We start from the raw sequence: 22,639 nt of genomic DNA on the forward strand, positions 1-22,639 counted from the left end.
TAAATTTGTAACCTAATCTTTCAGTACATAATATCTAGGACAATTCCTCTCGGTGAATGTTTGTTGCCCAAACATATTCGAACAGCAACCCTTACAAGAAAACGTAACAAACCTACTAATAAAGAACACAAGTAAGGCGGATAAAATTTAATTAAACAGCAATAGACAGGGAGCCGCGACCGAGCGCGCCGCAAATAATCCGCAAAATGTTAACAAGTTATAAAAATTATGAATTAACGTCGACGTGACGAGGGTCCGGTGGCAGCAGCGGCGGAGGGGCGAGCGGGGGGGTACACAATAGACGCTGCTTTAGGGTGCCCAATAAAAACTTGACAAATGGCGTTTCATAATCGCTTCGCATTCCAAGCCTTGTCATAGGGACTCGGATCATCCGCCCTCGAGAAAATTTCGGTGCAGAGATTACCTTGTGTGCCCTGTTCCACTTGTCACTGCCACAGACACAAAAGAAGGCCTGTTATAGCCGCATCAATTGTTGGTAGACCAATAAACATAACTTATTCAGGTTGGAGGAACAGTCAGTTTGTCCAATTTCGTTAATATAAAGAACTTTACCTATCTTTTTACTTTTTGGTCCTCAAAGCTGTCTCAACGAGTGAGTTTACTTTTGGTTGTATAAGGTGTCGCTCAATGAATTGACTTTATTTAAATTAATAATTAATTACTTTATAGTTGCAATATATCTAAATTTTAATTTATACTTATAAAACACAATCAAAAGATATGACATTTTATATCTCACATATTTTGTGATTTCACAAGGGAATTAAAATCTATAGAAGTACGTACTTCCCGTCGACCTGAATCATGCAATTTGGTAACAAGTCATGTCTTACAGCAAATGCAAAGGAGAATTCTGAGAACCGTTCCTACATATGTAAATATTTTAATAACAAGAATGCAAATGTTCTATTACAAACTTATTATTTGCGCTTGGTTCAATAATCTTTTAGGGATAAAATGGCAATGTTAAGTTTGTCCAGTTTGAACTTATGGACTTAAATACAAATACCGCACCTACAATTTTGTACGGAAGATGCGCAAGGACAACTGGCATTTGTCCGTTTTTTTTTTAATTGACTAACGAGCAAATATTTATATAATATGCCGTCTATGAAAATATACCTATGAGGTAATTCTAGTTGATTTTTACAGATAAATACTGCTGATGTGTTACCTATATCCTACAAAGTCGTAAACTATAATTGTCTTACTATGAAACGTAAACGTACCTAACAACAATGACGGTACTTACTACTTAAGTATTCGATGTTTTGTCTAGTCATGTTGAGTGACATTTACCTTCATATAGGGCTACCATCACCTAAATTGCCGACGCCGAATAAACACGGCAAAATTCCTGGACATTTGGGCGAAATATGGGTTTTTCGCGAACATCTCGGAAAGAATACTTTTTGCAACAAAAAAAAAACTTCGTTATAATTTAGTTTTATTTTAACTAAGATTTATTTCAATTTATGGCTTATCTATGAAAAGAAATGGATTTCCCGTGACAGCAAGAGTTTCCACACTTTTTAAAAACCCCTGTCGGACGGCCCCCTGGATGCTCTTCAAACTAGGACAAAACCGGGGAATTCCGGACGGATGGTAACCCTATTCCTAGGAAACGAAAGAAAACGTATAACCGAGGAGAACATTTATTAATAAGGCTTATAGTCTAGAAATACTTCTGCAACAGAAATATGTTGCGATGTGGTCAACCACAAAAATGATTGAACAATTTCAATACGCATTTACATATTAACTTCAAAAGAAATATTTATTCTTTATCTTGAATAAAGTCAACCATTTAAAGTTTATTTAACTAAAGAAAAACGATTGTTGATAAGTACAGAAAGGTGTAAAGGCGATTTGACAATTTGTATTTGTTCAGCTACATTTGTGGCTGACTGTACATTTTGGTTATATACTCAAGTAATAGACAAAAATATTTTAGAAAAAAATATGTGTCATTTCAATCAGAATTCATATTAATTTGTGAAAACACGTTCAGAGTTGATTACCAGTAGCAATGGACCGATGAATTATTAATTATTTCTATCACAAACACAAAAAGCCAAGTTCACCATACATTGCTTCGTCTTTACCTGTACATTCTGTGCATGCAGACAGAACCCATTTAAGGTGGTAGCTCAAGGTCCATTTTCATACATTTTGTTTCGGCTTTAATCTGGGTAACTAAACAAGTATTGGCAAGTAAAGAATTTAAATTCACGTCTAGTTAGTGATTAGTTCTCGCAGTTGAAGAAAACGTAAAATAATTAATAATCATGGATATTTCGGCCTTTAAAATTTAATATGACGAAATTTTAAAGGCAGAAATATCCATGATTATTAATTATTTTTACATTTTTCTTTCAACTGCGAGAACTAATCACTAACTAGACGTGAATTTAAATTCTTTACTTGCCAATACTTGTTTAGTTACCCAGATTAAAGCCGAAACAAAATGTATGAAAATGGACCTTGAGGTATCGCCTTAATAATATATTCGTGGATCCGTAGCATATTTATGCTTTGCTTACGTTTGCTTACGTCATCAAGGTAAGGCGTATGCTTTTTACAATCGTTAAGGCAAACGTTACGTATTAGTCCATTGAAATGTTACATTTTTTAGGCCTTACCTTGCGTTTTTTAGAGGACGCAATTTTATTTTTTTGAAGTGTAGGGGGGGTCAGTCTAAAGCTAAAACCAAGTTTGTGGGGTCGCCACCCTTGTCCCACGGCCGCCATCTTGAAAATAGGGGTTGAAATGGTTTTTTACGATGTATCTCTTAAACTATTTATCTGACAAAAAAATTATAAACATTTTTGTTGCAAATTAAATTCTCTACAACTTTGGTCTAGTAACTTTTGTCGTAGAACTATAAATAAAAAAGTTATGAGCGAAAATGTTAAGAAATTCAATGTTAAGCAATGTCCATTGCAACGTCATCAGAACGTGTGTTTATAAGGTTCATAATACTTTTTGTACTCTCATTAATACCCAAATACCCAAGGGACCATTAGGGAACAAAAGAACATCTGCCTGCTATTATTATTATTATTTCTAACCTCTGTTATTGTAAGAATAGCTGATAATATTATGTTGAAGTTGTCGTTCAACTTATATCTTTTAGTTGTGCTACATATTTCTGTACGTGCGGATGTATTTTATTCTGTTTTTAATTGTGAAGACGATTTCGAATGATTTTAGACACGATTTTAACTTTAGTGAAAACTACTTTTTTTTTATTAGCATTTTGACTTTTAAAAGCCTTTTAAAAGTCAAAATGCTAATAAATAACTTACTTAATACAACTTCAACACAATATTATCAGCTATTCTTACAATAAGAGAGGTTAGAAATAATAATAATAATAATAGCAGGCAGATGTTATTTTGTTCCCTAATAGTCCCTTGGGTATTTGGGTATTAATGAGAGTACAAAAAAAGTATTATGAACCTTATAAACACACGTTCTGATGACGTTGCAATGGACATTGCTTAACATTGAATTTCTTAACATTTTCGCTTATCACTTTTTTATCTATAGTTCTACGACAAAAGTTACAAGACCAAAGTTGTAGAGAATTTAATTTGCAACAAAAAATGTTTATACATTTTTTGTCAGATAAATAGTTTAAGAGATACATCGTAAAAACCATTTCAACCCTTATTTTCAAGATGGCGGCCGTGGGACAAGGGTGGCGACCCCACAAACTTGGTTTTAGCTTTAGACTGACCCCCCCTACACTTCAAAAAAATAAAATTGCGTCCTCTAAAAAACGCAACCCCAAATGTAACTTTTCAATGGACTATATGGGAATGACAAATTCTAACAAATACTTATCGTTATCATACACTATCACTATTCACATGCAAGTAATTTTCTTATAAGATTTAAATCTAATATTCCAACGTGACAATTATTGTTAAAAGTATAAGTTGTAACATACCAAGATTTACAGTACGCGTATTTTCTTAAATACTTTACTATTTAATAAAACGTTGAACAAGTATATTGAATCAGTCCGTTAGGTATAATTTTCACATTAAATCTGATCGGTGTTGACGCATACGATTTACCGTTTAACTGAGATTGACTTGCAATAAGGATGTGAGCTCTTATGTTAGTTAACCAGCTTCCAAGTGGTAATGGTCTAGGCACCAGACAAAATCGTTTGCTAATTCACTTATAGAATTCTACTATAACTTATGATTAGGTTAGGTCGCACGTAGTACTTTTATATGAATAAAAATTAAAAAAATATTTGAGCAATATTTCGTGTTACATTCTGGGAAGCAAGAGCCTTGTGGTTATCAATGGGTTCGATGTGGCGGCAGTCAGCCTCGACCTACTATCACAATATTTCCTCCTATTCTCTTAATCAGAAAACACAAATTAAGCTTTTCATATATTTTTTATTGTCTTACAAAACCACCTGCTTCGTTAGCAAAGATGGGCTTGCTTTTAAAATTTAGAGTAACTTTGTAGTTAGTAACGACAAATTATTTGTTTTTTGCCTCTTAAAATCTTCTAAGTAAGTATGTTTAAAATATTTTGTTTTTGCCATCGATTTTGTAATATTTACTAAGATTCCAAATAGGTATAAAACAATATTTTACTTCCTTTTTTACTGCCAATTTCGATAGTTGCCAAGTACAGACGATTTGTTACGAACACGAGTGTGTAAACAACGGATTCGTGTGTATTTCGTTATTCTTAATTCGTAATTACATTTATTCACTAAGTTATTCGGTGATTTATTCACCAATAGTTTGAAATATGATGCACATTGGCGTATATTGTATAGACACGAACGTCCATATAAACTATATGTTCAAAATCTGAACTAAAATGGCAATCAAAACGTCACTGTTATGACCTATTTATTCACTTGAATAACAAATAATTTTACTTATTTGACAAATATTTTTTATTAACATTCAGGTTTATACTTAAACTCGAGTTCTTATATTATGAGCGTCACTCCGTACACAACCACAAGCTGTCAATATTGACACCATACTAAAGCAATCGTATGGATTGCATTCGGCTTTTGTATTCAGTATTAGCCCGGAGTCTGGAATTTATTCAGGACATGGCGATAGGTTAGCCTCCTATCACGTCATGGGACGTAATACATACAGCAGAAATTAGCTGCACCAGTTGCGCCTCTGCTTACCTCTTCGGGGATAAAAGGCATGCTTGTGTGTGTGTGTATGTGTGTGTTCAACATGATTTTAGGCATAGTTTTAACTAGGAACATAGGCCTTGACTGTCGCGGAACATTAATAGAACATTTCGCACATTTAGATCTAAGGTTATCTAACTCAAAAAATAAGATTTATGGGAAAAAAATTAAAAAAAATTAAAATAATTTAGGAGACAATGTATTAGGCGGTCGTCGACATTGATAATCTCTGTTTGTATTAGTTTGTGTCGTAGGGTTATATTTATTATGTCGTAGGGTTATAAAGCATGCTGTGGAAAGTCGTTCTTTTAACAAAATCAGGAAATTTATAAATTTTGAGTTAGGTCCCTTAAGTTCTAATGGTGTGATCTATTTCGATTTATTCTCATCCAGATTTTAAATGTTTAGATCTATGAGTAAAGTTCATTGCCGATATACTTACAAAATGAAAGTTTGCAGAATTCTCACAATTAACGCGAGCCGCCCCACCAAATAATCTATGGGTCTTATTCTCACATAAAACTCGTGGGAGGTCATAAAGTAAGACTCGCCGCTATTATTACGCTAGTAAAGAATGTTCGGTAATAGGGCCCCGGTATTAGTGGGCAAAATATTGTGCCCTGTCACCCTACCGCAAACACACTGATTCTCCCTATGTTATTAAAAATAATTTCTCATTTTTATGACTTCTTGTAGTGGCTAGTGTAATAAATTGTTGCGTTATTAACATGCATCTAAGGTCTGAATTTAAATGACATTCTGGTGATGGGCTGCAGTGTCAAAATTTTTTATTGCGGAATTCCTTACATTCTGATATAACATAGATGGTAATATCGCGATGCCTGCGAGAGATATTTTAATCCCTCTACGCTAAAAAAAGGAGTAGGTAGTATGCATTTACCTTCATAAGAATTAAACCTCGAGAATATAAGAGTAAAGTAACTCACCCGGTAATAGGTACCTATTAGAATTGTGTTAGCGTCGGCAGCATTTTTCTGATTCTTCGGAACTATGGCCTTTTATTAGAATATGCCCAGAGTTGATATCACTTACCATTGTATTACCCATCAACTCGTCTGCCGGCTTAAAGAATGTAAGAGGCAAAATCTTACTGATATTTGCCTATTTAAATGAGTATGTAGTATATATGTTATTTTGAACTTATTTGGAGAAATTAAATCTTGGATATATGTGCTATGATCATTTTACAAATCCATGTAAATATTCATACTTGTGGCTTTACAGTAACATAATAAATACAGGACCTACACAGTACACACACTAGATTAATCAGTTACAGGGACACGTAATCTTCAGTTCAAAATTATTCGAAGTCCTATATTTGGTCCTATACATAAAGTTAAGAATATGTAAGGTACATACGGTAAATGAAGAGAAGTTTTGATATAAAATTTGTTCCAATATGAAAATCGTAGTTTCCAGATAGCGTAATCCTTCGGCGGGATATTTTTCATCGGTGTAGGCGGAGAGGCGTGTCGCGCTCGCGCCCGCCCAGCTGCGACGCGCGGCGGCCTCAGTCCGACCCGACGCTGCTCGCAGACGCACGCGAGCTAACGCGCTACTAGTGAAGTGAGCCGCCGCTGCAAGGTACGTAAAGTTTTTTTTACACTTCGGAAGCGGTCATTTAAAAACATACTTATCGTAAATGTCAGTTTATTTGATCAAATGTTGTGCTTTAAAATGGTTGTTGTGAGGGTTGTAGATTGAAAAAGTGACATAGATTGATTATCGTGCAGTTTTTAGATTAAATCTTCAAAATAAAAAAAATACAATTATTTTAAATATGTGTTGAAAAATTTATTACATTGCACTCATCTACAAAACTTGGTACTTTCTAAAGCTAATTTTAAATAAGACACAAATAAAAAAATATGTGAAAACTACGTGCAATATAAATTAAGGTTTGCAGTTTCCTAAAGCTAAGTCCCGAAATCAATACTAACTTAGTATTCAAGATTATAGTAGTGTTAATAGGGTAATTAATACAAGTGAACAGACTAATTAACTGCGGAATTGCGGTATGTAGTGTAGTATTATTTTTATATTGTTATATTATTATTAGTCTTACACTAAACACTTTTTACAACATTTCATTTATTTAAAAAATAACAAGGGATCATAATGAACGTTTAAAAAGTATTTAATTCATTAAAAAAAACGTATAAGTAGTTTATTTAAAAAAAATCCTATAGGTTATATTAATAATAAGTTACAATAGCTATTTGCCATCGTGTGGGCAATCCCATCAATTTAATTGCTCCAATTGTTACAGTTCTCTACCGGCGCGCCAAGACATTGTTTGCTAACGAATCCAATATTCAGTTCTTGTTAGTCAGTCACGCTGTTTATATCAAATTCTAACATACTCTAAATAAAAATTCAACGATAAAACTTTAAAATTTAATATAATTTCAAACGTTTTATATTTAGTAAAATATGTTATTTCTTTTGATCTAGGTTTTAAGGTAGCGACATTAAAAAGTAATTCCAATTTCCAGCTTTCCATAACCCGATATCACTTAATAAAATAAGGCAACTACCAGTGACGAACAAATATCAACGCTAAGCGATGCTCAACCTAATGCTATTGAAATAGGTGTCGTATTACTGTAACTTGCATTGTCCCTACTTGTATTGTAGCCCTTAAACTACTTGGTTGAAACTATAGATGAAAACTAACATTATAGTATTAATAAATAAATTATCTTAAGGCATTGCCTGAAGGAACAATCAAAAGTTACGTAAAAACTAGCTTAGAGCAGTGACAGGTTTGGTTGCAACCAATTATTCGTACTGTGATTTACATCTAGTGGAATAAAATTGCTTTGGTTGTTAAGCTAATTAGCATTGTCGATAAATATTGGATGAAATTAATAGGGTTTTATGATACTTTAATTATACGACGTCGCCATTGTTGCCTTTGTTCGAGTTAATTATAATTAATGGCTATCATAACAAATTAATACTATAAATATTAATAGATCAATGCGTCGAATTAATTTCGCTTGTGCGGTGCGCTGGACGACCCCGATCATAGCACATTCGCAATAAAAATGTGATATTAACATAGTTAATCAGATTAAGAAATTATGAACGCTTTCATGTACGTATGGTCAAATATTGAATTTAAATAATTTAAGTTACCTGTGGTATTTTTTGACTAACATGTTTGTTATTACTTCTTACCACAGATAATAAGAATTTTAAATACAAGTTTATCATCAAATACATTTGTAGCAGAACCGCACCGAAATGACGTTCACTCATGCTAATAATACAACAGAACAGTACGGTTAGGATAAACAAATGAATTCAAATGGTTGCGTGGTAATATTATACTATAAAAACGTATTATTCCATATAATTCTAATAAATTTATACAGAAGTATTTAACAGTAATTTCCTAATAGAGTATATTAAAATATTATTAATAATTTATTTCGCAAAACAAAAGTAAACGAGTAACAATATTAACAAATTTTTTATCGGATGTGTTGATGAACATTAGTTCTTTCTAAATATATTTAGCTAGTGATTAAAAGCTAGTGAATAGCACAATAACTTGTTAATTTTTGGTAACTGTAGCAAAATTTAAAAAACTATATTTTACTTTATTATTGAAGGCTGTTGTTAATTTAACATCTTAAAAAAATAAACCATACACACATTTATTGATCTTATAAACAAAATAGCAGTCTATAAAACCACGAGGGGTAAAAAATTAAACGCCGACCAAAGTCTATAGTTTTATTTGACCAAAGATTTAAACATCAATAATAGTGATTTTATTTATGACAATATATTTTTAAACGTATCTGCATTATCAGTAACAAAAATACTGGCCTTTCATTATCTGATTAGTATAAAAAAGAGTTTTTCAGTGTTTTTTTTTCCAAAATTATCTCACAGTTCGTCATTATTTTACAGCTATTCTTCAGCAGTCTGTACGGGGTATTACATCATGGAGTTATATTTACTCGAATGTGATTAAATGGTAAAACTATTTTTCAAACCGTATCTGCACGGCGAATTTTTCCTTTAAAAATATGTTTAATTTAATACACGGCAATCGCTGCTTAGTTATAAAGTAACTGTTAGACTGAAATAGAATGATCAAATTGTTTAAAACTGATATAAACATAGACTTTTATGCTGTCTGTACACAATCGAAACGCACCCTTAACACGAGCATCAAATCGCGTCCGCACGCGTCGTCGATTTTGTAACAGCGTTCTAATGGATTTCTTCTCGCCCAACGAGCAACACTTAAAAAAAGATTTAATTGCATGCCATGACCACCGTCACGTCGCAATGATTCTTATCTGCGAACTTATTGAAAAGGGGGTGGTACATTCCTATCGCGCATAAATCAGGCCCCAGTCGTATTTCTTTTGCAGCCACTACCTCCTTTTTATTGCCTTACAATCTAATGTATTGGTCTTATAACAACTACATTAATCACCTTACTTACAACTTCAATTTATTTGTTTATTAACCATATACAAAAAAAAAAACAGTTAGTCATTAAACAGTATAGTTAGTTATAGACCAGTCATCAGGACCAAATTTGTGTTCCAAAAGTTATTACAAATTGGTATTAATCGTTATTTTATTGGAAATTTTCGTGTGTCAAGATGTCACAGCGTCCTTAGATATAAACACAAAAATAATATATGTACAGAAAATATGCTATTGTGCGCATTAAAAACATATTAATCACAATACGAAAACAAATGATACTTATGTGATAAGTCTATGACTATCGTGAAGACCATTCCGAGCATAAATTCCCGAGTCCTGATATTAAGCAGTACTTAGAACCCAATATAAATTTGTCCGATCCGGGATTCTAATGCGAAAATACAGAGCGGTAGCTGCACCGCGCATGCAATACAATTACGTCTGTGGCGCGGAGTCACCGAGGCAGTTATTGAATTTAATATCTATTATAATATATTTAGAGATGAGTTTAGTTAACATTACTACTTAAAACAATATTTTTTCACTAAGGCTTTGTTTTACATATACAGCAGCGGCGAAAGATGAAATTTTCCGAAAGGGACCTCGACATAACATATAGATACTAATATGCATGAATGCGGTCTGCAAGTCGTTCAAAGATAATTCGATTCTACATTAATTCTAAATATGGGTAGGCCGGCAGGAATCTAGTTACATGGACCCTTCGCCTCTGTTATACAGACGTTACACATTTTATTTACGCATTTACACACCATACGCATTAGCAAAATTACAGGAAATGACAATATGGTTTACATTTCTGATGATTGCCTGTTGAAGGTATGTACAGCGTTTATCAATATCAACGTTACATTCCGAGAATAACTCTTTTTTTTTGGTTTCGCGAAGAAAGTGCTTTATTACTACCGCCCAGCCTTCGCGGGGGGCGACTGAGCGGTTATGTTAGGGTCACCGTGCCTTACGAGCCGCGTTGTGCCGCCCGGATTTGATGTTGATTTTCAGGCGACCGCCGGACCAAGTCCCTAGCCCTGTATACAACGCACTATACGTGTAGTTGTAACCTATCAATACCTTTGTCAGACCGTCTCAAATCCGTGACGCCATTTGCTTATTACATCGTCGTGCCTGTCGCAAATTGAACGGTGTCTACGTTCTCAGTGTTCCCACTAACAAGTTCAGCTTAAGTCTAAATTCTAATTGGAGTTTCTCTACACGGGGCGCTATGGGCCAAAATGGACCGCTGTTACAGTAATAATAATAATAATTTAATTTGCTTTTTACTGGGCGTTAGTTAAAGCAGGAGTTAGATGGAATGCAGACATACGGATAAGATACAAATGTTTTCAAAGAATATAAAAGTTATTAAAATATTAATGTAAGTATTCGAAAGAGACATGAAATCTCCCATTGTAACCACATTCGTAATAATTAAATTAGTTCAGTTGGTACAAATTGTTGTGCAAGAACTTAATGCCTAGGCAATTGTTTTGGAACATTTTTGAAATTTAAGTATAAGTTAATTTTATTATAAAAAATATACTATACAATTAATCCTAACGCGTCATAAAGTGTCTAATTATAGAAAAAATATATGATTAAAACATTTATGTAATTATAATTGATTTTAAATCATCCGATAAAAGTTATCAATCATATTAATTATTACCAGATTAAAAAAGCAAACAATTTAATTACACCAATATTTATTCGTAAAACTGACATTTTGAAATTATCTTTTATTTTCGCTAACGAATAACTTTTACCAGACTTTATAAATCGGCCCTAAAACATGATTTTATTTTGCAACTCGCCACTATCATTTAATAACTACGTACAACCGTCCTGTGCAACAACTTAAAACACGATCCGTTTGAACAATCACACGATCAATTTATCTCAGTGCAGTAAGCATAACTCATAAGGAGTAGTGTAAACACTTCACGAGTGACCGTCGTCCACCGCGTGTGCCGTCTCATAACGTTTACGTTACGTTTGTTTATCGCCTACGTTTCCGCCCATACTATTCTTTTCTAACTGTTTACACGTTACGACAATAGAATAGATAGTTGCGGGTAACGCGCACCAACTGTTGTTAAGTAGGTCTAAGGATGCGCCCACAGTGTGTGCTAAACAAACAATACTATTAAAGTTTAAAAGGTAAAATTATAATATTAACGAAATCGCTTTGGAAAACTCAGATAGAATATTTGTGGGGGATTGAAGAAAATATATCGGTTTTATACATTTTAACTTCGTATTGAGCTTTTTTGAATGGAAAACTACAAAGCTGCCGTAGCGATTAAATAATATATGCATTAACGAAAAAGTTCACACAATTTACCCATGCTCTGAGTATTTTACATAATTCAATGAACAAAGCATTATCATTTTTAATTACCTTTTAAAAAATTCTACGCTACGCTAGGCATAATTGACTAGCCGCCAGGATAGTGTATAGTATATCGACAGTATCGACTTATTATCTACCGGGTTACAATAGCACAGGGACCATATAACTCGATTCCTGGCGGCTTTCCTTTCGTAACTTATGTAAAATAATAAATTATCGTTGGAACGATTTGCAAACCGCATTTATGCATTAGTAGCGCCTACACGTTGTGTTGGGTTCCCTTTTGGAAAAAGTCACCCTTCGCCACTGCACGGTTATAGAAATTGTGGCTCGCTATACTGCCGTGATAACATCGAATACGGTATTTCAAAAAAAAAATCAAAGACTTGAGTTTTATGTCATCAGATAGCTTAAAGAAATACCCATCCAATGAACTTACCTAAACAACAGTATCTTGTTTAGAACTTGTTATAAAAGCCTTAAAAGAGTTTCTCTATCTCAGTTTTACAAACAAAACTATATTTACAAAACTTCGATTATCTCAAAATAAGGTTTCCCTGACATACCGATTTTGCGCTTAACACGGCAGTATACAACTCTATACAACACACACCATGGCTATGTTCGAGAAGCAATATGCACAAGAGAAGCTAATGTTTCTTTAATCCCGGCCGGCAAACAAGCAAGTGTGTATGTCATATCTATCGTCTATAAAACCTACTATCCGAAAAAATTATGAATGCGCTGCCAAGACTAAAGAAGCAGAACAGTTTGTTCGGGTTTCCATAAATCTTCGCTCCATACGAAACTCAACAGCAAACTTCATGGTGATTACTGTAATATAGCGGTACTGCCTCCGTCGTGAGCTGCAGGTTGTGGCCAAATAACTACAGCGTGCCACCACTTATCTAAAGGCCTCATAAAAACTGTCCTGCAATGAGCCCAGTAAAAATTGTGTAGGAAAATATATCAGCTATCATCGATGAAATCGGGGTAAACGAGTTCTTGAGTAGAGACCACGGCTCGGCAAACGTAGAGTAGTACGCCCTCCAGGTAGGTGGAGTGACGATCTGCGAAAGGTTGCTAGTAAGAACTGGATGCGACAGGCCGAAGAGAGGGTAAAATGGCGCATAATGGAAGAGGCCTATGTCCAGCTGTGGACAAAAATATAGGCTGGTGATGATGATGATGATGTGATGATCGGTGAAATATATTTTTTCTAACAAAACTACTTTTGTGACATAAACATGGTCGCCGGAAATCGAGTCAAGGCGCACCGACTAGATTTAACGCTGCTATACAATTAAGTACAATTTAATCTAACGTGACACACTATAGAAATAGATGCTACAGCAGTTTTAAACCACAAGTGCACATATTTTTTTTTTATAAGTGTTCTGTATAGATATTTTTGTAAGCTAATTAAGTATAATAAAAGGTAAACAAATACCCATAATTGAAAAAAAAACAAAAAAGTAATACGTCATTTATATTATATTAGTTACCAATTCTGGAGTCCGTGACAAATTTTTATGGGACCAACTCCGGATATACCCTATCCATTATAAAAATTATTATCAAAATCGGTCTCCTTTGTAAACAGGTATGCGTGTAACATAAAAAAATGTGCCGAATTGGGAACCTCTTCCGTTTCTTTTTCGTCAGATAATTATTTAACGAGAAAGGACCGTATTTACTACACCTAGAGGACTCGAAGTCTAAATAGTAGAGATCAAACGGAGGCTTGCAAGAGCTGCGGTTGTTTAGTACAACAATACCGTCCCTCCAATCAAAGGAGTATTGTTAGCTCTCGATACATTACACCGACAACACTTAACTCATTACGCGATGTTACCCGTGTAATTGGGGGTCAAACGGATGGAGCCGGGGTTTAATGACGCCTTGTGATTGTTACACAATGTGGCAGTGATAAGCACACATTACGCTAATTGGTTAACGCAAAACTAAACCGGCTCTCGTGATGAGCAATTAATTTAGGGCTTGATTTTGATGCTCGACTTTTGGCTGATATTTTCCAAGTTACCTTTTTTTAAATAATTTACTGTAACTTTGAAAATAGCAAAATCTTTTCGAGAAGTTTTATGTTTTATATCTGGAACAGAATACGGCAGATTATTTTTTGTAAAATAAAAAAAGAATTTTCACCCTCACGCGCCTTTTTTTCTAATTTGACACATCCTAATTAAGCCATGTTAGTTATGCCAAGGGACAAACAGCCTTCTTGCTGTTACCATAATTGTTACATACACAACTTACAAGCATAACTGATCTCAAAATTGTATTATTCTCCATTCACTGTATCTATTTCCTGACAACAAAGGATCTATTTCCCGCATCCAATAGAGCTTCGCATTCGGTAGGAGATTGCGATCAAGATTGTATCGCCGTACAGTATCGTTAATTAGCCCAAATTAAACCAAGCATTGTAGCAACTCGCAATGCAGTTCAGAAACAAATACTAAATTTCTTTAGAGAAATACGTACAGATCTGTGTTAAATCGTTGAATTCGCTGATAATTGGTTTCTGTGTAAGCTGTAATGGGAACGAGAATCGTAGTTTGATGTGATTAGTCTTTCGAAATGGGGAATTATTTTGATACGATCCGTTACGGAGATGTGAATTGTGAAAATTCATTCAGTGGTTTTGTGCTAAATATACTTGCATGTATTGTAGAAGATTAGAATAAATAGTCTGAATAAATTTTAATTGATTTCATAATTTCAACATAAAAGAAAATCGTTTACATAAAGGTCTTTGGGAATATTTTTTTCTCAAGTTACATGTAAAGAATTTTTGTCACTGGCTTTATGCGCTCATTGACTGTAATAATAGTCCGATAAAATTAAAAAAATAATGCGGATATAAGAATGCCCGCGTTAACTAGCATTGTTTATTATTCTAGAGCGTTGGCCATTTGCCGCAGTCTGGCAGTCACAAACTAATCGTGCACTGACCACACTGAAAGCAATAATGAACGATTTCAAAACAAACATTTTTTCTATCCGCGCGTGGTTTCATGCTTTAAGTGGTCGTAATGCCTAATGTTTGTTTGTCTTCGTCGGCCATTACAAACGATCGATTCCTGTGAAAGAATATATTCCTTTATAACTTTTTAGTATGGCGATGATGTTTTAAATGCAATTCGTGTTATTCAGGAGTCATTTTTACCACAAAATGAATTTGTTAGTCCGATTTTTAACGAGTATTTCCTTATGACAAAGAAAAGCTTGCAAGGAAGGTTATTATAGTTATTATAAGTACTTGGAGATCGTTAAAAATAAGAGACCATGATAAGTCAATTTTATGGAGAATAAAAAAAATAGATTAACATCATTCAGTAGGTAGCTATGTATGTATTATAATATTATACAATCTACCAATAAATTAGAATAGCGAAAAAATTACATACAAATGTGAAAAAATAACAAGTTTTAGATTGCCGTATTTATATCAGTAAATAAAAAAGGTTTAAGTATTTATAAGTTTTAGCATGAAACTTACATTACAATACATTATTTCCAGTTTTAAAAAAAAGACAAGATCTAATTTATAAATAGATTAATTACTCAATCATTATTGTGGATTAGGTTAGGTATACGCTAAACTAGCTAGCTCTCTATAACACGTTGCTATATTATACTTAATATGCAAATTGAACTGAATACATCACATAACTCTGAGTCGTTTAGTGACATTTCCAATAATCCCGAAACATAAATAAAGGGCAAACCATGAAAACTTTTCTAACTTTTACCAACATGAAATTTTTTAATGTAATATTTGCACCATAAGTAAAAATGAACATGGATCTTATAATAGTGAACTAGGGAACTCTATTCGTAGCCATCCTTTAGCTATAAATCCGTTTTGCCTATAGCTAAAATATGAGTTGTATATCGCATACTGCTTTTAGTTGTAGCTCCTAGCTACACTAGGCCGGAGCAAGAAAATTGACAGCCGCACTCTCAGTCTCGGTTTAGCCACGGCTTATGGCTACGTCAAATAACCAGCGCTAGGGCTGCCAATTCTAGAGTTAAACATAATTTTACTGCAATTTATATTAAAGTATCAGACTTTTATTGTATGAATAGAACTAGTCTAAAACGTATATTAAGTTATATTTTTATATTCGTGTTAAACATAAGGAAATCAATATTTAGATCTTGCAAAAGTACTTTCATAGCAGAATCCATAATTTTTACCAAGCCGTATAAATTGTAATATGATTGTGCGTTAAAAAGGTGGCAGCCTTGTATTCGATGCCATAGGCTCGGAGCATCCCTTTTAAATGCTGTATTTGGAACACATTACTTGCAACTCAAATTGAAAAGCATACACATCTACTCCTAGAGTCTTAAATATTTTCAGATAAAGCAAGCTAAGACAAGGAACTTTTTGACAAAATAAAATTTAAATTTGTTAAAAATACTTTCTCCTGATTTACAGTAGTAGTAAATATTATGACTAATTTTTCAATAATCAAATAAAAGATATTCATACGATTAAATGCAATATAAACAAATTAAAAATAAATTATCAATGCCATGCAGGATTTTTTTATTCAGTCCGGTTACAATTTATATGATGGATAAAGTTTTTGGTTGATTATTGGAAAATAAGCCGACAACCTGCTGATAAGTTGACATTCCAGAGCCAGAGAATCAATGAAAATAAGTCTTTACGGTCGCTATCACAATTTATACTTTCACTATTATCGACCTTGCGATAGTGGAGGCTAAGCGAATGCATTTATTTAAGAGTTGTGAAATCAACGTATTTATTTATTTTTTGTGAAATATTTATATGTTGAGTATTTGTACCTGCTGTTTAAGATGCTGAGCGGTCCATATAAAAAAAAAACATGTTTTTGCATCACAGCAACTTAATGTTTTGATTGTATATTTGAAATAATTTTCATGCCGCGTCAGATGGCCGAAGTTGTTTACATTATTTAATGGATTAACCACTCTGCGCAAGTAAGTACAGCTGCCTATTTTGAAAATATATAAATTTTACGTGATATTTTTAGAGCACCCACCCATCATGGAGGGTTTCCTTCATCACATGGCACCGCAGTTCCTTCATCCAGCGCTTCAGAGTTTCGGATGCGGTGCTTTTCGCCCGATAGGGGGCGCATTCCACCCCCTGTACCCGGGGAAGGCTTTCGCACGGCACCTTGGAGAGCAATATGCTCTCGGACAGACAGTTGGCCAGGCGCTCAGGGTACGTATAACATAACATACTACAGACATGTTATTATTTATAGATCGGGAAACTTAGACTATTTAGGCGGCATTGATTAAACACGTTAGCGGTAATCATATTTAGAAAATAGCCCTCACTATTCTGCCATGCTAAGCACAAAAGCGGTATGTCAGGGAAACGTTATTTCGAGATAATTGAAGTTTTGTAAATATAGTTTTGTATGTAAAACTGAGATAGAGACACTCTTGTAAGGTTTTTTTAACAAGTGCTAAACAAGATACCGTTATTTAGGTACGCTCATTAGATGGGTATTTCTTTAAGCTGACGACATAAAAATCAAGATTGAGATTTTTTTGAGATACCGCGTTCGAGCATAGCACGGCAGTATTATATATACATATTGTATTATATACTAAAACGTCTAATTTAGAAGTTGACAATGAGGCTGCGATGGTATAAGCTTTCGTTATTGTGAACGTTTCTAGCCTACTTATTTTGTGTCAATATCGTTCAGGCCTGCCTTAAAGTAAATTAATTCGGTTCACTGATGAGAAAGACGCAGGTTTGATAGTAAACGCAATGACTGCCTTTAGGCACGTCTCACGGCCAACAATGAAGAAGTAGCGGATAACACTAGAAACTAGAAACGATTTAGTAACCACGGAAAAGCGAGTGTGAAGTTTTGATAGTTTTAGCGCAGGGCTAAAAGAGGTGTACGAGTGCAGCGGGCGATTACTCGCTCTGTATCTCGGAATGACCGCTGGGAGCCTCTTAGCGAGTATTCTGTTCGACGTCGGACAAGCTAGCACATCGCTTCCTCACCGGCGGTGAGACAAGTGCATAAAGAAATAGATTTTTTAAAGCTACGTATGACGCTGAAATGCTATAATCACTTTCCACAATGACGCCATAATCACTGCGTTTAGCCGCATGAAGCAAACATAGTTCGGATTAACCCGTATTTTACTAATAAATATGTATTAACCACAATTATGTTTCTAATGGAACCAATTTCGGTGAACAATAGTATTTCATTCATAACATTTACAATTATGTTGCGAACAGTAATATTGAATCGGCGGACCATTATTCAGTGCAATATATGAATAATTATAATTGTAACGAGCACTTGTCCAATGTCAATCACGCGGAATAAACAGCCTTTATACAAGTAACTGGATGTAAATAATTTAATACTTATAATGTTAAAATATCTACAGTCATGTATGATGGAGGTATGTTAAGATGGGTAAGTAGAGATGCAATGGTTTGCTGAGCTTATTTAGAAATATTATAACCATAATTAACTTAATAGATAATCAGGTGACGTTGCACCAGATACCTACAAATAATATCGGTTATTTATAATGTTGTCGAAAAGGATCGGAACACTGATGTTAGTTTACAGCTAAGAAAGCCGGATTATGCCGGGGCCACGGCTTACAATTTGCACAACACGATGCGGAGAGAACAATAACGGAATTGGGATGCATTCAAGGGCGGATCCAGCTTTGGCGCCAGGGGGGAGTCGCGTAGCCGTGGTTCAAACTCTTGATGCGGTCGATTCCGAATAATGCGTATGCCGTCAAAGTATTATATTAAATTAATTAAATATTGAAAGTACTTAAGGAAAATTTATATTGTGACATAAAATATATATAAACATTATGTTTAACAATTTTAATTAGTGGTCCACCTAGGTCCTGGACTCAGCCCAAGGGAGGGGGGAGGGGTGTCATGACTCCATGACACCTCTGTGGATCCGCCCTTGGATGCATTATAAGTGGACGTAAAACTTTCCGGGTGTTTCAAGATGGATTTATTAACATTAGCCCTAATAACAAAACGTTTTAATGTTTACCTACATACGTCAAAGAAAAAAAAACATAACGTAATTAAATAACTAATTTGATTCAAAAGTGCTTAAGGATATAGGTTATATTTTAAAAACTGTTAAATTGTTTAGAAAGTCCCTTTGGTTTCGCTGTGACTAGTATATCAACCATTATAATATGACACTTATACTTATTATATATTTTAAAATTAATTTCACAAAAAAAGTAAAATTTGTAATAATAAAAAAAAATATGTTCTCATTTGAATTTTTACCCATAAGCTACACTATTTATATCGAGTTATAAATATCATCTCTCTACCGCACGATAGTCATTACATGATAAATATTGAATAAAGGATTGTATGACAGAGATATTAAGGTAGGTTTCCTATTTACGTTATGGATTGAAATACGTGTGAATTTCAGTACCACAGCAGCCAGATACGTAAGTCCGAACCACTCAAACATATTTTGTCTGCCCGGGAACCAAAGAGCGGCGTTACCTTCCATTACAGACTTCTCATGCGTTTTGCCACGAACGTTGATGGAATAATCCGTATACCACATATTCTGCACTGTAATCCATTATCCATCCCGACTGCTTCGGTGGCGTGGTTGTGTGTACGCAGTACGAGTACGACTATAGCGGTGAGGTGCTGGGTTCGAATCCCGGGTAAATAATTTATATATATTAATAATATGTAACAAAGATTTTCTATTTAAATTAGATACCGACTCTAAATAACTATTTAATGCGCATATAAACATTAAGACTCGATATAGAAAAAGATTATATGGATTGTGCATGTTAAGTTTAATTATTTTTTGGATTGCAATGGATGTTGGAGTCGGTTTTTCTTTATTGAAAATCTATGGCGTTTAAAAGAATTAAAGAAAATGTAAGCACGGTAGCAACATTAGGTACTATTATTAAACAAAGAACATTCATTAAACTCTACTTTAAAACAAAAAGCAAGATGTCGTTCAATCGATAAGTCATAGGTGTATCTAATTCTGTCTTCTGCCTAGCACGCACCGATGACGCGGCCATAGTAATATCCTAATTTGACGTTAGACTTATAGATGCGTAACTCTATTCGATATTCTGGACATCTACACAATTCCTATATAAAGTGCATAAATAATGGCATACTTAAATATTTTTTTGGAAAGCAGAGTGTCCGCGATGAGAGCAACACCCCGCCGCTGTATCGACACGGGTACGCGGCGCGGGATGATACCAGCTCGCCAGGGTCGGCCGCCTCAGCCTCGCCGCGACCCTGCAAGGACGACGAACCGCCAGCCGCGCCCACGTGCACCGACTCACACGACTTCTTTTCTTGTAAGTATTGTTGACTTAATTTTGTATCTGAATCGAGTCGGCTTTTGTGAAGTAGCTTATTGGTTAGTGAATTACTCAGATAGTCATATTGAAAATTTGTACAACACATTAAAAATTCAGCCTTAGTTTTACATTTCCTAAAATTTTAAAACCAATTTTCATGTTTTTGAGATTGCCAACTTTTTGAATCGACAGCGGACGGGGAACGCAAGTCGTCGTGCGGCGTATGCGGCGCTCGGTTGGGCCCCGGCGTGGCCCAGGCACACTTTCTTCAGGAGCTGCAGCACCTGTACAGCTTGAGCGCGTTACCGCGGGACACCGCGCCGCCATCGCACTCCCTGCACCATCAGGACGAAGATGCGCGATGGGAGGTGGGTGCTACACTTGAGATCATTGTGTCCTGATAAGTTCAACTAGATAAAAAACACAAACATAGCTACTATTTAGGTGCTTATTGCTCGGGTTGGATGATCATGACAATGTCTCAAAATTTCTATTAGTTGGTCACAACAGCACCCGGTCATAAGCGTTCTCATGAGTTACTTGGCTGACATAGTAAGTTGATTAGCAATAGCACTTGATACTATTAAATAAAAAGCTAGATTTCTATAAAAATGCAATCAGGAAGGTTGGAATAAGTAATAATCGCAATTCTATCCAGACGTACCAGCGCATCCGAGCCAATCGGCAGCGGCGGCTGAAGCTGCGTACCAGGAAGCGCCACCACACCGTCGAGAGCATGTTGGGTTACGACCTGGAGGAGGAGCGGCGCGAGGAGCGGCCGCGCGAATCCAGGACCTACGACGCGGAGGACGAACCCGTGGACGTCGAGGGAGACTCGCTCGGATGGCCCGAGGCGGCTATTAACGTTGATGGTAATTATCAATACCGCTTGAGTAATAAAGATGTTTTTTTTAAAGTAGCAACTCATCAATCGGCCAACTTGTTTCTACATTCTATAAAAACAAACAAGGAAGCCAATTTCGTATCACCAGATGGAAACTTTATTTAATTTAAAAATTTATTGTCTTTCTAAAAAATGAGTTCTAAATGTAGAAAAAGATCATCGCTCCGACGGCGAGAAGCTGCACCTGGGCTACGCCGAAGACTTGGAGATTTCGAGCACAAACGACGCCATGCAATCGCCAGAACGCGTGAGGTATTCCTTTAATTAGAGTCCACGAAACCTTTCCGTATTTAACACGTCTTCCCGTACTAAAACCCTACTGATTTCCCATTGCATTTACTATGACATAAGTAACTGAGTAGATTCTAAATAAAAAAAGGAGATGAAAGAATTCAGTTAGCATAGTTTTACTTAATTTAATAATAAGTTTATCTTTTATGTTGCCAAATTTAACTGTCGGCCATTTTGCAGAATTGAGACGCCAAAGCCGTTGTCGCTGGAGTGCACAACGAAGACTTCCGAGAGCCTGGAGCGGCCGGCCGAGGTGTCGACCTCGGAGCCGTGGCCGAGCACCGCCGCGCCGCCCACTGACGCCTGGCCGACCCTCGCCGCCGAGGCCTACATGCAGGCCGCTCGCCACAAGCCCGATGGGGAAAACTTACCCTCCTCCACTGATTCCCGTAACTAAATTCAAGCAAACTGCACATTTGCATCCTCGTATGGCTATAGTATATTTAGGGCTTACAATTTTGCGTATTTGAAAACGAGTTCGTGAAAGCAAACTTTGTTTACATAGTAAGTCTAGGTTTTAACGCACTAGACATATTTATGTGATACAAAATTGAGGTCCTGACTACCTACTATTGCTGATAGAGGAACACATTTTTCTCTATTTCTATGTTAGCGAGGTGTATCCTGTCTTTATGTGAAGTAGTATTGTTTAATATATATATTTCAATAGCTTTGAATCTGACACCTTAAATAATGTTAACATCAATTATCTAGGGGCTGGCCGTTTGGAAATAAAATCGTTTGGAAATCATAAATATTTACGGAAATAAATAATTTGTGACTGATCTGTCTCAAAAGGACTGTGATCGTAAATATCAAATATGTCAGCAATAGATTAGGCTGGCAATGTAACATTACATTATATTCATTCGTGTATAGTTGTCGATTTTAACTAAATAATGTATCTGTGTACATAAAGTATCGTTATACTTTAAACCTTAGCTGAATAATTATAATATGTCAGTGG

At 35.1% G+C, this 22,639-nt stretch overlaps 1 protein-coding gene across 2 annotated transcripts; it reads left to right on the top strand.

The window, feature by feature from the left end:
• The first annotated feature begins 6,733 nt into the window (after window positions 1-6,733).
• LOC115444865 (protein Teyrha-meyrha) lies at window positions 6,734-22,639 on the top strand. 2 transcript variants are annotated; one of them, XM_030170817.2, is made up of 8 exons: window positions 6,734-6,823; window positions 9,164-9,230; window positions 17,120-17,313; window positions 20,309-20,474; window positions 20,670-20,845; window positions 21,136-21,349; window positions 21,531-21,633; window positions 21,853-22,639. In XM_030170817.2, exons 3-8 carry the CDS (start codon window positions 17,134-17,136, stop codon window positions 22,067-22,069), a joined length of 1,056 nt encoding a protein of 351 aa, XP_030026677.1. In that variant the 5' UTR covers window positions 6,734-6,823; window positions 9,164-9,230; window positions 17,120-17,133; the 3' UTR covers window positions 22,070-22,639. The 2 variants fall into 2 exon arrangements, with proteins under 2 accessions (XP_030026677.1, XP_030026678.1); XM_030170818.2 differs by lacking the exon at window positions 9,164-9,230.

Source organism: Manduca sexta, chromosome 27 (assembly GCF_014839805.1).
Source record: "Manduca sexta isolate Smith_Timp_Sample1 chromosome 27, JHU_Msex_v1.0, whole genome shotgun sequence".
Classification (NCBI taxonomy): Eukaryota; Metazoa; Arthropoda; class Insecta; order Lepidoptera; family Sphingidae; genus Manduca; species Manduca sexta.

Excerpts from the sequence above, each read along its gene's own strand:
- LOC115444865 (XM_030170817.2), top strand. The coding sequence starts at position 17,134 with ATGGAGGGTTTCCTTCATCACATGGCACCGCAGTTCCTTCATCCAGCG. Across the intron at positions 17,314-20,308 it reads CAGTTGGCCAGGCGCTCAGG|AGTGTCCGCGATGAGAGCAA; the intron begins GTACGTATAACA and ends TTTGGAAAGCAG. Across the intron at positions 21,634-21,852 it reads CAATCGCCAGAACGCGTGAG|AATTGAGACGCCAAAGCCGT; the intron begins GTATTCCTTTAA and ends GCCATTTTGCAG.